At 39.8% G+C, this 13,557-nt stretch overlaps 1 protein-coding gene across 17 annotated transcripts in view; it reads right to left on the bottom strand.

The window, feature by feature from the left end:
- The window catches only part of AFG2A (AFG2 AAA ATPase homolog A), a 227,132-nt gene that overhangs the window by 185,752 nt on the left and 27,823 nt on the right, over window positions 1–13,557 (bottom strand). For all 17 annotated transcript variants that reach the window (XR_008971665.1, XM_057405167.1, XM_057405164.1 and 14 more), the window contains exons 10-11: window positions 12,396–12,550; window positions 5,385–5,594 (exon numbers count right to left, since the gene is read on the bottom strand). Coding sequence is in view for 16 of the 17 variants with exons in the window: in XM_057405167.1 (XP_057261150.1) it covers window positions 5,385–5,594; window positions 12,396–12,550 (365 nt within the window). In the remaining variant the exon portion in view is untranslated. The remainder of the gene's footprint in view (window positions 1–5,384; window positions 5,595–12,395; window positions 12,551–13,557) is intronic.

The following is a 13,557-nucleotide window of genomic DNA, read 5'->3' as shown; positions in this document are numbered from 1 at the left end:
AGCTGGAACTCCTAACCAAAGCAAACCATTGGTTTGCTCACTGTTAACATCCATAAACACTACTTCCTGTAATGCATGTGCCTGGGTGAGAGGTTCTTTGGTTTTGGGTTGGTTTGTTGTTTTTTTTTTTTGAAGTATTGTTTCATCATGTTTACAACAATTAGTGTGTCTCTCAGCTGAATTCCAGGGAGTTTAACTTTTGGAGGTCTAGATTTTCTGAAATTTTAAGCTGTTTTTTTGTCACTATCACCAAGTGAATTTTTGCCTTAGTTGTAATGTTAAACAGACAAGTATTATAAAGCACTAAGAAGCAAGAGGAAAAGTGATGCTTCCAAACCCATTACAAGCATATAGAAGTTACATATTTTTTCTTGTTATTTATTTTGTACTCAGGTAATCTGCTTGTTGGACAGAAAACAGAACTCAAGATTCCCTGTTGACATAATCCTGAGCAAAAGCCTCCGGGAATTAGCAGAAAGTCTCTCCCTGGTTTTAGCAGTCTGCATAAGTAGAAAGTAATGCAATGCAGGATACCATCAGTAACATACAACCTCTCCAGTATCTAGCAACCTGGGCAAGCAACAGAAAATCCATGAAGAAAAAAATACTCATTAGATTCTCAGCACAACACAGTGACACAGGATTTCCTATAAATCAAATAAATAATGGGGGGGAGAGGGAACCCACAGAAAACTAAGACGACAGTGATATCAAATTTAAATAAACTGAGATGCAAGACAAACGCAGATATAACAATCTATGCCATACAGAAATATATGGAAGTTTACCCAGAAATATTCTTATCACCACAAAAGCTTAGTGGTCTAATCAATATGTATACATCAAAAAAGCAGCCAGTCAAAGCTGACCCTAAGCACAGGAACTGTCAAAACAGTATGGAGAGATACCGACCACAGTCAGTCAAAGAGAGGAAAAAAGGCACACAGAAATAACACAGTGACAAAGGGGTTCATTTTCCTTATGTTCAATTTCAGAAATCTGGATGACATCTAAAGCAAAAGTGTCACAGAGAAAGTTGTATACATCAGAGAGGTGTCATCAGCCTGGCAAAAGCTGAAAATTATATCCTCCATCATATTAACGTTGATACCTCCAGTACCTGTGCAGAATTTTCCTTTTCTACTGGTAAAATAAAGGCATAAAATACATTTCAGTAGAAAATTACAAAAGCTGGGGCAAGCACAAAGGAGTGTGAAGAAGCACAAAAGTGCATAGAAGGCTAACTGAAATAAGAATTTAATCAGATCAAAGACTATTGATAAGACTGATGCTCAATCCCAAAGAATTAAGAAGTTATCCTAATTCACACGGTCTTGTACTCTCTTGTATCCATGATCACAAAACACTGAAAAGTCTTCAAAAAGTTGAGAACAATTCAGTTGTCTTTTTGTAACAGAGGTTCAGAATGGGGGAAAATAAGCAAGATGACCACTAAAAAACCTGAAAAGGTTCAGTGCAGCAAGGGATACAGATAAAGGGGTGGTGGGAGGGAGCAGGAAGAGCCATCCCCCGGAAAGTAATTGAAAACCTCCTCCCCAGTAAATTTGGTAGATATATTGTATTAAAGACAAAGAAAGTCAAGTGAAGGAGTAAAAATAACAATTTCCCTTAGGAATTACATGCAAGATTGCTTTGTAAAACAAACGAACCAGCCAAATGCTTTTCTCTGGAAAAGCAAAAGGCCGCCAATCTTGGTGAAAATACAACTATAAAAGGTTTTGGCCAAATATCAAAGAACATGTTTACAAAAGAGCCACATTCATTGTAATACTAACCATTCAAACATCACAATAGATTTCAGGAGAGAACAGGATGCAACGTCAAACATCTGTTATCACGTTATTTTCTTCAGCTCCTCTGCACGGAAATTGTATCTAGACCTTGTCCATCTTCCAAACCTTATTAGAGGTAAGTCAGATGTGGGCTGGAGGCCGCGTTGTTTTTACCGTGCCTTATACAGCATGATGACAGCCCATCATGTCCAAGACACATGGAAACGTTCACTTTTTAACAGGTTATATATAACCCAGCTGAAGAACCTCACTGAGCAGAGTCAGCTGTCCAAACTGCACAGACATTGCATAGACACATCTGGAAAACAGTACAAAGCCTTCCCGGAGCCAGGCTGGGGCAGGAGCAATACCTTCTGCACCCAAGCAGGGCAGCCAACTTAGAGAAGTAAGAGTACATGCAGCACTCCAAGAGAGCTGGATTTATGTGCCCACGTATCTTAAATGTGGTGTGCAGACATAATCAGTCCATCTTCCAAAAAATCACTGGACCAAGTAAGCACTGCATGTAACGTACTCAATTTCCTCTCAGGTTTCAGACACGGGGAGATTCAGCATCCAGAAACAGGCTCCCATAGAACAGCCTGTTCTCAAGAAGGACCCAAGAACCTGAGACACCTGGACTATCGTGACAGATTACAAATATTCCACAAGCTGTACAGCAGACATTTTTCATCAAAATTATTTATTTGGGGCAGGACAGACTGGGAGGAAAATGCAAGTCTGAAAATTAAATTATCAAGAAACACACTTCCATTCAAAAATCCTGATACCTATTCCAGGGACAGATATTTGAGACTTAACATAAAGAACAGTAAAATTAATAGGACTATAAGCAAGGAAAATCCCCTCCCTCAGGGGAAAAAAAAAAAAGAAAAGCCGAAAACAAAAAAAAGGCACATAAAAAAAAAACCACAAACCCAAAAAACACAACCCCCCACTTATTTATCTACTTTGGATTCATTGCAGGAACACATGCAGTGGAAATTAATTCATGCCTGTTTTGCCTGAATAAGTGCTGCAGACAATGAAGTTTAACACATTTAGTACGTAATGGATGTTGCCTTTTCTGTCCAGGAAGCAAATGTGAAGTTAGAGAAAGTGGGCTATGCTCCCTTCCTGGAGTCAACATATCTAGGCCTGGACATGCTCCAGAGATGTATTTCTTGGAACACCTGTACATGGAGTATTTGACCAGTTCCAGGCCAAGGGATTTAAATGCATGGGGAATAAAAGGCAGTTTCCCCAAACTACCCACTGCTACTACTGCTTGTCAATGACTGGGTTTTGCAGATCTCCACTGTGAAGAGACATTGCATTACTCTGTAAATAATTTCATATCAGTGTGCCACTGGATACTTCTATTCAGCATGAGCCAGCTTTCATTTTGGACAATTAACTGCATCAGTAAGAATGCCTGATGTAGCTATGACTGATGAATATAGGATAGTAACAATGTTCATTTTTAACTGTTTGGGTTTTTTTTTCAGACTGCCACCTTTTATCCCTCCCCATGCTCTCAGGCATCAGGGCCTTGGGCAAGAAAAAGGTTTTTTTTAAACAGTGCAGGAGGAAAAGGTTACCTTGTTTACCAATAACTCTGGAGTACAAAGAACTACTTTGTCCTTGCAGAGGAGGCAGAGTAAAGGCAGTGTTTCTTAAGGGCTGAGGTTTCCAAGGCTGCTCTTGTTGATGTGAACGTGACGCAGAGGCATGTCTGCAATCCCAGGAAGCGCAGGCAATGAAAAGGTGCTGGCTCTAGGGGCAAGGCAACTGCCTCTCCTCCCAGAGAGGACAGGATCCAGAGCTACAGCTACAGGATGTCTGAAAGGACAGGCAGAGGAGGAAGCTGTGTAGAAACTACCACCACAGAAGGCTTTGTGAGTAAAGAGATGGCCAACAGACAAGGGTTTGTGATCTTACTGCTGAGAAGGAGATACTTTTAAAATACTTAAATGTTTTTTATTGCACTTCATTAACATTTTAACACATCTGCAAGGCCACCCCATGTGGAATCACTCTGCTCTCTTTTTTTCCTTCCTACATGTTGAAGCTCAGTATTATTATTAAATAACTTCCATTCATGCATTTTCCATACAACCCACAGTAATGACTTACACTGATTCATAAGCAATGAAATCCAAAATCTTTCTATAAAGCATTTCTTAATAGAATCATAGAATAGTTAAGGTTGGAAAGGACCTTAAGATCATCTAGTTCCAACCGCCCTGGTTGGTGACACTGACTGGTCTGTAATTCCCTGGATCATCCATTCTTCCCTTCTTGAAAATGGGGGTTATATTTCCCTTTTGCCAGTCGTCAGGAACTTCACCTGACTGCCATGATTTTTCAAATATGATGGACAGTGGCTTAGCAACTTCATTTGGCAGCTCCTCCAGGACCTGCAGATGGATTTCATCAGGACCCATCGACTTGTGTACATTCAGGTTCTTAAGATGGTCTTGAACCAGATCCTCTTCTACAGTGGGTCTAGGGTCTCCATTCTCACAGTCCCTGCGTCTGCCTTCCAAGACTTGGGTGGTGTGGTCAGAGCATTTGCCAGGGAAGACCAAGAAATCATTCAGAACCTCAGCCTTCTCCAAATCCAGGGTAGCCAGTTCTCCTGAGAGCTTCCTGAGAGGGTCCATGTTGTCCCTAGTCTGTCTTTTATTTGCAATGTAATTATAGAATCCCTTCCTGTTATCTTTCACATCCCTAGCCAAGTTTAATTCTAACTGGGCCTTAGCTTTCCTAACCTGGTCCCTAGCTTCCCGGACAACATCCCTGTATTCTTCCCAGGCTGCCTGTCCTTGATTCCACCTTTTATAAGCCTCTTTTTTCCTTCTAATTTTCCTCAGCATCTCCTTATCCATCCAAGGAGGTCTCCTGGCCCTCCTGCTGCACTTCCTTCTAGTTGGGATGCAACACTCCTGAGCTTGCAGCAGGTGATCCTTGAATATCAACCAACAGTCTTTGGCCCCACTGCCCTCTAGGCCTATATCCCATGGAACCTTACTAAGCAGGTTCCTGAAGAGTACCCAGACATAACTGATTTTGAAAACTTTCTGAAAACTGATGAAGTAGAACTATTTCTCCTGAAAAAAAAAGGCAAATAGGACAAAAAAAAATCTGTAATGAAACAGGAACAGTATGATAAAAAAAGTTACTTTCCTGAGGAATGAAAAGGAATGTAAGAGATGAGATGATCATAGTTATTACAGTAAGAAGACCTACCCATTATCTAGAGCTGAATTTCATCTGTACTGCTTTAAGAATTTCATTGTTTCCATTTTTTTTAAGATTTTAAATAATGACAATGGTTAATATGTCAGTAGACCGCTTACCCACCTATGTAACTCTGCTAAAAATAAATATTAGCTTCTTGAAAAGCATACAAGAAACCACTAGTCCTTTTCATAAGAAAACACAAACCTTACTTGACATTGGTAAGGTGTTTCCTCTGGCATATACAACAATCACAAATACTAAGAGCCACTGGACTCTAGCACTGGAAATTAGTAAACTATCAGTTGTTATGCATGAGTTAAGAAAATGTAAGACTAAATGGCCTACCTTCACTGCCAAGAAGTTGAGGCCACTTTCATGAGCCAAAGCTTTTGCTATCATTGTTTTTGAGCATCCAGGAGGTCCATAAAGCAGCACACCTTTCGGAGGCTGAATCCCCATTCGGATGAAGGAGTCAGGATGTTTGAGAGGCCATTCAACTGCCTGCTTCAATTTAAGCTTGACGTCTTCCAGTCCTCCTATGTCTGACCAAGATACCTGCAAAACAGACCATTTTGCTGAATTCAGACAATGGAGCAAAACTATTTTTAAAAAATGCTCCGTAGAATGCATACTGGTTATTTCATGACAGTGTTTTGCTGTTTTTAACCAGTCACTTCTTCAAAAGTCCTTTTTCCTTTTTTAAGAAGCAATTATTAATAAAGTCACACAAAGCAAGAGGGTATTAGAATTGCTTTATGCTGGCGGATGTAAGCAAATATTTTGTATCTACTTCAAAGGTCAATAACAAAATATAGAAAAACAACAATAAAATGACAGCATGATCACACAGGCAGCAACACGGGGTGATCACTAGCAAAGTCTCTACTCCGTTCTCTTGGGATTTTTAATGTGATGCTGATGAAGAATTTGCAAATTACTTTGATGTCTTCCCTGAAGGAAAGGGCTTTTATGAGCTCAAGCTGGTTTTATTTATAGCTGCAGAGTAAGGCCCTGATCCCAGCTATTCCACTAAGCTAAAAAGGACTAAGTATTATGAGTTTTGGGGTAGTTTCTCCACTTGCCAGCACCTGCCACCATATAGGACTTGGGCAATGGAGATTTGACTAGAAGCTCAAGAACAAACAATTCTCCAATTAGACAAGTATCTAGAGAGAAAAAAAAAAACCAAAAACAAAAACAACCATACACACACAAAAGCAACACTCAAGCCCAAATGCAGTTAAATTTGATGTGCTGAAGATTCAAGACAGGCTTGGCAGGCATACATCAGGACAGAACTAATATGTCCTACCCAAGAGAGCAGAGAGATCTAAAACCTGATACACCTCTCCCCACATCGCTGTCAACAAGCCTGACCGAGACTTCCCCTCACATCCCCCAGCTGGCTCTTCGTCCTGTCACCATACATTCCTGTCCATTTCAAATATTAAACATGTCAAAACACAGCTAAATCAAATGATCTTCTGCCTTAAAACACTCTTCAAAAAATTTGCTAGACATAAATCACCCTTCAGCTCTGGGAAGTCACTACACTTGAAAGGCAAGCAGAGTATTACTAGAAGGCGATTTATCACATTCCTCCTGACTTGAAAACTGGGGTCACTCCTTGCTTGTCCCTATTGTTATTTTCCTGATGCTAGTATAGAGTGGAAACTAATAGTAGATATTCCCTTAAAGAGGCAATTCAGTCTGCTACTGAAGTGGAAGTAAAAGAGCATTTGGATGTGGTGCAAGCACTTTTGTGTAAGTTGAAGCAAACCAAATAAAACTTCTCCATTGTCAGTCTGTCACAGAGAATAAAATTACAAAGACAGCAGAGAGCACGCAGCAGAGATCAACATGCATGGGTCAACCCCTCAGAAATACTCAGAGTTTAAAAGCTAACTGGCCTTTCTGCTGTCTGCAGAACATCATATCTCTCAGACCAAGAATATGTTACAGGAGCTCTAGAAAAAAGACAAACTGAACTCTTTTTCTTAGTGGCCAACAGCTTCTGGCTCTTAAATAATTACTTTACAAACCAGGGGAAGCATGAAATATGTAGAGCTGATCACCACTGCTTACTAAGAAGAATCTGAGAGCAGAAGGACCAGCAAAGGCAAGATTCTGGTCAAGCCCTGAAGTCCTAAACAAAACTCCCCTCTACCCCCTTTTCAAAAGGACAGAGATGGAGGAGGAAGGGGGAAACCACCAATGATACAACATTCAAAAGAATTCTTTTAGATTTATGAAAGCTTGGAAGAACCAGGTGGACTGCTTTTGCACACAAATCCTCAAGTAACTTCCTGACTGCCATTAACATAAATTCTAGTGAACGCATTCAGACAGCCAGCTACACTTCTTTCAAAGGCACACCAATGCAAAGGAAAGATCTTGTAACATAAGCAATGAAGTCTGATATTCTGTCACTGCAGAAGTGGTTTTAAAGACAAGCCTTGGGGCTGAGCTTACATATACAAAGACCTCTGCTACGGTGTGCAAGACACCAAGATTTAAATACTGATGTAATCTTTACCTCTCCCCAGGTCAACAGAGCTCAGAATACAATGCAGAGCAGTAACTCCTCTGAGGTCGCTAAGCAGCAGCAGCAAAGAAATAAATCAGACATGCAAAGGACGTCTCATCCAGAACCTTCTGGCTGCAGAGACACAAATCTGAGTGTTGAATTACAGCATCAGCTGAGTGGAACAAGCAAGCAAAACCATCGCACTCTACAAAAATTTCAGAAAGACCCATAGGAGAGGGAAGAAAGGCAACTACAGAGAAACTCTCTGAAGAATTGAAGTATTAACTTCCTGATTTACAATGTGAATCCCCTCTCTCCTAAATCCCTGCTGCAGAAAAAAGCAGCCATCTAAAAAGGTTGTAATGCATAGTAAAGCTCAAGAAAGGTTCTGTACAAACAGAAAGCAAGATGCTACATGGAACCAGGCAGTGAGTATTCTGCATTTGTCTTGGTTGTACACAGCAATGCGGACACTAGTAGAAGGACAAAAAAAAGGCAGAAAGAAGGAAAACAACAACAACAAAAAAAAGCATGCGGTGGCAATTCTGCCTCCAACAACTCCTCCTGCACACACACTTTCACTCTGTTGCCACTAATTCACTCCATTGTGGCTGTTTATCCCACTAGAAATTTTGAATATGCATTAGGTAAAAGGAAGAAAGAGCCCAATTTCTGTCAATGACAAATCCCCTAATAACTAGGTTGTTATGGAGCACTTTTCAGAAGCAGACTGCAAAGCATTCTACACAAACTATCAAATACCCTCAAACACCAAGAAGCAATATGCTTAAGGCCACCCAAACAAGTGATTTAAAATATATGTCCTTGTTCCTTAGGTACTACCTCAAGTACGGGTATAACAAGAGGTTTTCCCAGGTTTTAAGTAAGACAAAAGACTGCAAGAGACAATATAGCCCTCTAGCCTTCCAAGCAGCCAAGTTACTAGCACTCAATTCTACGACCTAATAAGCAAAGATTGTTTAGGAAATTAAGTTTCCGTACACCCTACTCCAAGTGCTGAAGATTTCAGTGAACAAGGTCTGTGTTGATGAAAATTTGTAGTGTCTGATAAAACAAGTAATTATTTTCATTCAGTAACAGAGATGATACCAGCTTCAAAAAAATCCAACAGCGGTAAATGACAAAGGTATCATAAGGGAAGAGGTTCTTCAAAGCCCATTTACTTGTGGCTTTATTTAGAAGTTACTTTGAATTTTTTTCATTCAGTTGACACATGGCTAGTGCAAAGTAATGAAATGTGAAAAAAAATAAAGCAAAACAAACCACCTTCTGAAAAGCAGAGTTAAAAATCACAAAAGTCTCAGTTTAAATCAGCACATACATCAACAGTTTTACTTGTAATTAACTGCAAAACCCAGAAGTTCTACCCACACCCAGGTGCGGCCAAGCAAATAACATAACTGTAATAAAGAGCAATAAAGCTGATACTACGAATTAGTGTAGCTCAGACTTCTGTCTTCTGGGGAAAAACAAATTAATCTCATAGATGATCATTTAGTGTTTGAAGTTGATTTTAACAAGGACTTTTTAGAAGACAAAGAGTGTTAAGGAAAGACTTCAAAACATGAAGGAATGTCACTCTTGATTTTCTAACAAATATGCCTACACAATCAGCTGTGTAGCTGGATAGCTTCTGGGGCAAGGAGAGCAAGGAAAGACAAGCCTATCCTGACAGACGAAGTATCTGGACATTAACCAATACCGGATGACTGCCCAAAGACACACTAGACAGGGAAAACAAAACCAAATCAAATCACAAGTTTTAGGTTTCCTGAAGAAAAAGAAACAGAAAAAGCGAACCAAATAGGAGTCCAGCTTTCATTTCCTGCACACCAGGCTATATTTTTTACATTTTGATAAGAATGCAACAAAAGGTGTAAGTAAGGCAGTTTCTGTTGATAAGAAACTACTGCAGAGCATAGAAGTATCACAGTACACCATGGCCCACAGCCAACTAAGTGTTTTATGGGTAAAAGGCCCAAGTCTGTGGACTGGAAGCACTGAAAAGCTTCCAGTCACACTGAAAAGCACTTCCAGTTCTCAGTGGAAGCACTGAAAAGAGGGGTAAATTAGTAAAGAGGAAGAACTTCCTATAGAAATTGAGACTACAAGTGTCAGTTCTATGGCAAGCAAGTAATGTTTCCCACAGGTTTTGCAGAAGCAGACATTCAAGCACAATATTAAATAGCAAAGCAGCCTAGGACACAGTATCATCAGCACAAAATGATGCAACTGATTAATGGCTCTGCAGTTGCACTTATTTGGCTTCTTAGATACCTAGTTTCTATTGAAAACAAGTACTCCAGCATCCAATTATTTGCAAATGTTAGGGCAATCAAACACACAGTTTCAACCAGAGCACTTCAATACACAACTTCAGAGAAGCTAAAATAAATCTGTAAAATTTGAGACATACCTAATAATCAATATGGGAAGCATGCAATGCAAAACGTTGCATATTCCTCTCAAAAAAAAAAAGCTATCCAAGGAATTAGAAGCTGCATGACATTGTCTGCTACAATCTGTACTGAAAATAACAAATCAACCAATTAAATTCTCTGGTTTAATGCACTAGTTAAATACCAGTACATTAAATACAAAGTGACTGGCACTCAAGTCACTAACAATCAGGTGAGAATAAGACATATTTATTTGTTAATAAAGAGCAAATTACACTAGTCTAAGTTTAATAAAAATTATAAATAGATTTTTTATTATTATTTCTTTTTGCTTGTGCATGTCTATAAAACACAGAGTGGTCAACTTTTAAAACAGCTACACTGTACTAAAGTACATGAATGAGTTTCAGGTGTCTGCAAGTGTTCCTGCAGCACATCCCAAATTCCCAACAAAGAGCCCTACCAGGGGCTTGGATTCCTGTTGCTTGCTTCCCCTGCTCTGCCATCCTGACCACCCAGCTACAGCAGAACCAAGTTCTTTTAACTAACCCATGGACTTGAACTGATGTAGGGCACATCAGCTCCCTGCCTTAAATACAAATGGTAATGGAGTAATTAGCCTTGAGGGTGATGGCTGTGTTACAATGCTGGATTTACATGACTGTGACATTCTTCAACAGTGTATCAGCATTTCCAGAAATTCAGTCTGCTTCTTAGCATGCACAGGTACCTTAATTTTGGTAAGCTGGCAGCTCTGCAGCCTAAAATCATAGTTAAATTGAATTCCAGCACTTCCTTTGGTAGGTGATATGGGAGCATGCAAAATCCGTTGCATCTGGTATTTGTGGTTCCACTTTAAACTCACCCCAGGCACCAAAAAGTTGGGCCTGAACTTTACCCTCTATCTTCAAAGAATATGCATTATTCTGTAAAAATGCAGGTCCTGTCAGCACAAAAGCAATCTTGCACTATGCTGTTATCTTTCCTTCAATAACAGAAGGAATTTCAGTAGTATTCTAGTGACTCAGCTGGTGTTTAACAAATTAAAAACCAGACAATCAAGGAAGCCACCAGCAGGATGGTTTAGTGGACAAGTCGCCTGAGTAGTAGGTTGACCTGGATTCTGAAACAATTCCCTGCAGTACCTCAAGACTTGGCTTCTATCTGTCTTTAGTATGCTGTTTAGCAGCGCTCCATCTGGCTCCAAACAGGTTGGTATGTCTAAAAGACACAGTACAGTTATAATGACGTCAGCCCAAGAGCCAACAGCACAATAAGCAATGAGAGAATTAGTAACTCTGTTCTCAGCAGAACTACTTAGCCCTTGCAGATATTGAAGCCACTACACAATTTCCAGGAAAAGCCATCTGGGGCCAACCCCAGCATTTCCACCCAGCACTTCACTACACAGTTACAGTTCTTAACAACTCAAGTGTGATATCCGAGCTGGCTGCACGCAGCATCCTGTTCGCAGATTTTACTTCCCATTCTTATAGTTTTGGAATAAGTGTCTACAGTTGTGCAATCTAATTCCCAGATGACTCATCTTCATGCAATGAGGCATAAATGTTTTCTTCTAGGGCTTGGGAGGCTGCTGAGAAACACCAACACAATCACTTGCAGAGTCAAGATTTAGTAAGATTAAATACAACATTTTCTTTTGCTGAATATTCTTAAGCCAGATCAGTCATCTTAAACCAGATCAATTCCCCAGCCCAATTTATGTTGGTTTTGCTACTGAGCTGCCATAACACCTAACTGAGAAGGCAGAGAGCAGGGTAAAGATGAGCCAAAGGAACTGTTCACATAATGCCAGCCCCTGACTGGTAACCACTTAGCAGTGATAAGCTACCTACAGTATGTAATTCTGCCCTCAACTACAATCACATAATGCCACTGAAGAGGCTCAGGTCACAGCAGTATGAACTGCATGTAGATTTAATCAGTGTTACAAAAAAAAAAAAAAAAAAGAAAGAAAAAATCATAGCAATCAATCTCTCCACATCTTTGTTTCAATACACACTGGTTACAAACGCTAGCAGTTGGTTTCTGCTTATGTCTGCTTTACAAAAGGCTTCAGCTTTCACCACTGTTCAGGATCTGCTTTCAGCAGACATCTGAAGATTTTTACCCCATTAACCCACTCAGTATATAAAACTACTAATAGAAGATACACTCCTGCATTACCAACTCTTCCTAAAGCATTAGGAACTTTTATCTTCTGTAAACAGGTCTTCAAAATTATAATTAAACAAATAAGCAAACAAAAAGGTGACACACAACATTTATTGGTAACTTGAGGATTCCTCTTCATAGAATTACTCTTTTGGTAAGGCATTTAAATGCCTAACTGCAACTCCTAATATGGCTTTCACAATGTTGCTAGCATATTGCCAGAAAAAGACTTACTTTTGGCACATCAACTGCCACCTCTCTCATGGCGCTGGGCCTGACATCATTCATCCCCTGTAGGAAGTCATTGAAAGCAATCATCACTGACCCAGCCACCTCGTTGTCTAATACATTAGGTCTTTTCCCCAGTGCTCTCCGCAATGCGTACAAACCTATTAGAAAAAAAAAATGGAAATATGTAGACTTCCTCTTGGTTCTCACAAACAGACAGTGTACATCATACAAACACAACAGCACTGGAAAGAAAATTCTGTTCAAAAGAATTTATCAGTGCTGGGCCTTAAGTAGGTCAAAGAACAGGTGAGACACTTCTGATGAGAGCACAAGAAAAGGGGTATTTAATGACCACAGACAGAATATAAACTAAACCTGTTCCAAAAGACAGAATTAAACAGCCATGACCTTCCCAGAGATGAAGCTAACAGGACAAAACCTCCAAAGGTCACACATTGATCCAAACACATTTCTAAAGCACAGAGGAAGAAGGATAATGAATATTCAAGGCAAACATTAATAAGACATTTGCAAGCTTGTCCATTCCTCTATTAGTAGGACTGTATTTTCCTAGCTGCTCTTAAAAACAAACTGATGAGATTTCTTTTACTTTCATTGGAACCCTATTTTGCTATTCAGTAAGACGCCAGACACCCATATTTTTCTTGATATGCAAGAAACATTCCCTGCAACACTCAACAGCTCTTCATTCCCTTCAGTGATCATATGATTCAAACAGAAGCAGAGCTTCTACCTTCTCCTTTGTTTGGCCAAATCCCCTGCATACAATACCTATAAAGCTTGATACTAATTCCTAGCTTCCCCCTTTAATTCTATCCTCCAAAACCTGCACAAGTCCCACCCATCAATATACCAGTACTCCTCGGGCAGGACCAAGCAGTACCATCTGCAGTACCCAAGCATTCCTCAGAGAGAGCAACTACTGCCCCGGTTGTGTAAGATGCCCAGAAGCATCATGGTGTTCCTGCTATATAATCATGCCTTTTAAGGTCTAATATAATTTGGAGTTCTATTGCTTCTATTCCCAGCCCTGTTCTGTGAACTGAAACTGTCAAATATGTCATTTAGTATACTATTGCATGATGAGTATAATCTTATATACAGGTAAACACACATGTAATATCTGTTGTCACGTGTTACAAAA

The sequence above is a fragment of the Pezoporus wallicus genome, unplaced genomic scaffold, assembly GCF_028554395.1.
Source record: "Pezoporus wallicus isolate ANWC-B61680 ecotype Strahan unplaced genomic scaffold, APGP_CSIRO_Pwel_v1 contig_6789, whole genome shotgun sequence".
Classification (NCBI taxonomy): Eukaryota; Metazoa; Chordata; class Aves; order Psittaciformes; family Psittacidae; genus Pezoporus; species Pezoporus wallicus.
Note: the sequence above shows the minus strand (reverse complement) of the source record. Positions and strands in the feature narration are given on the sequence as shown.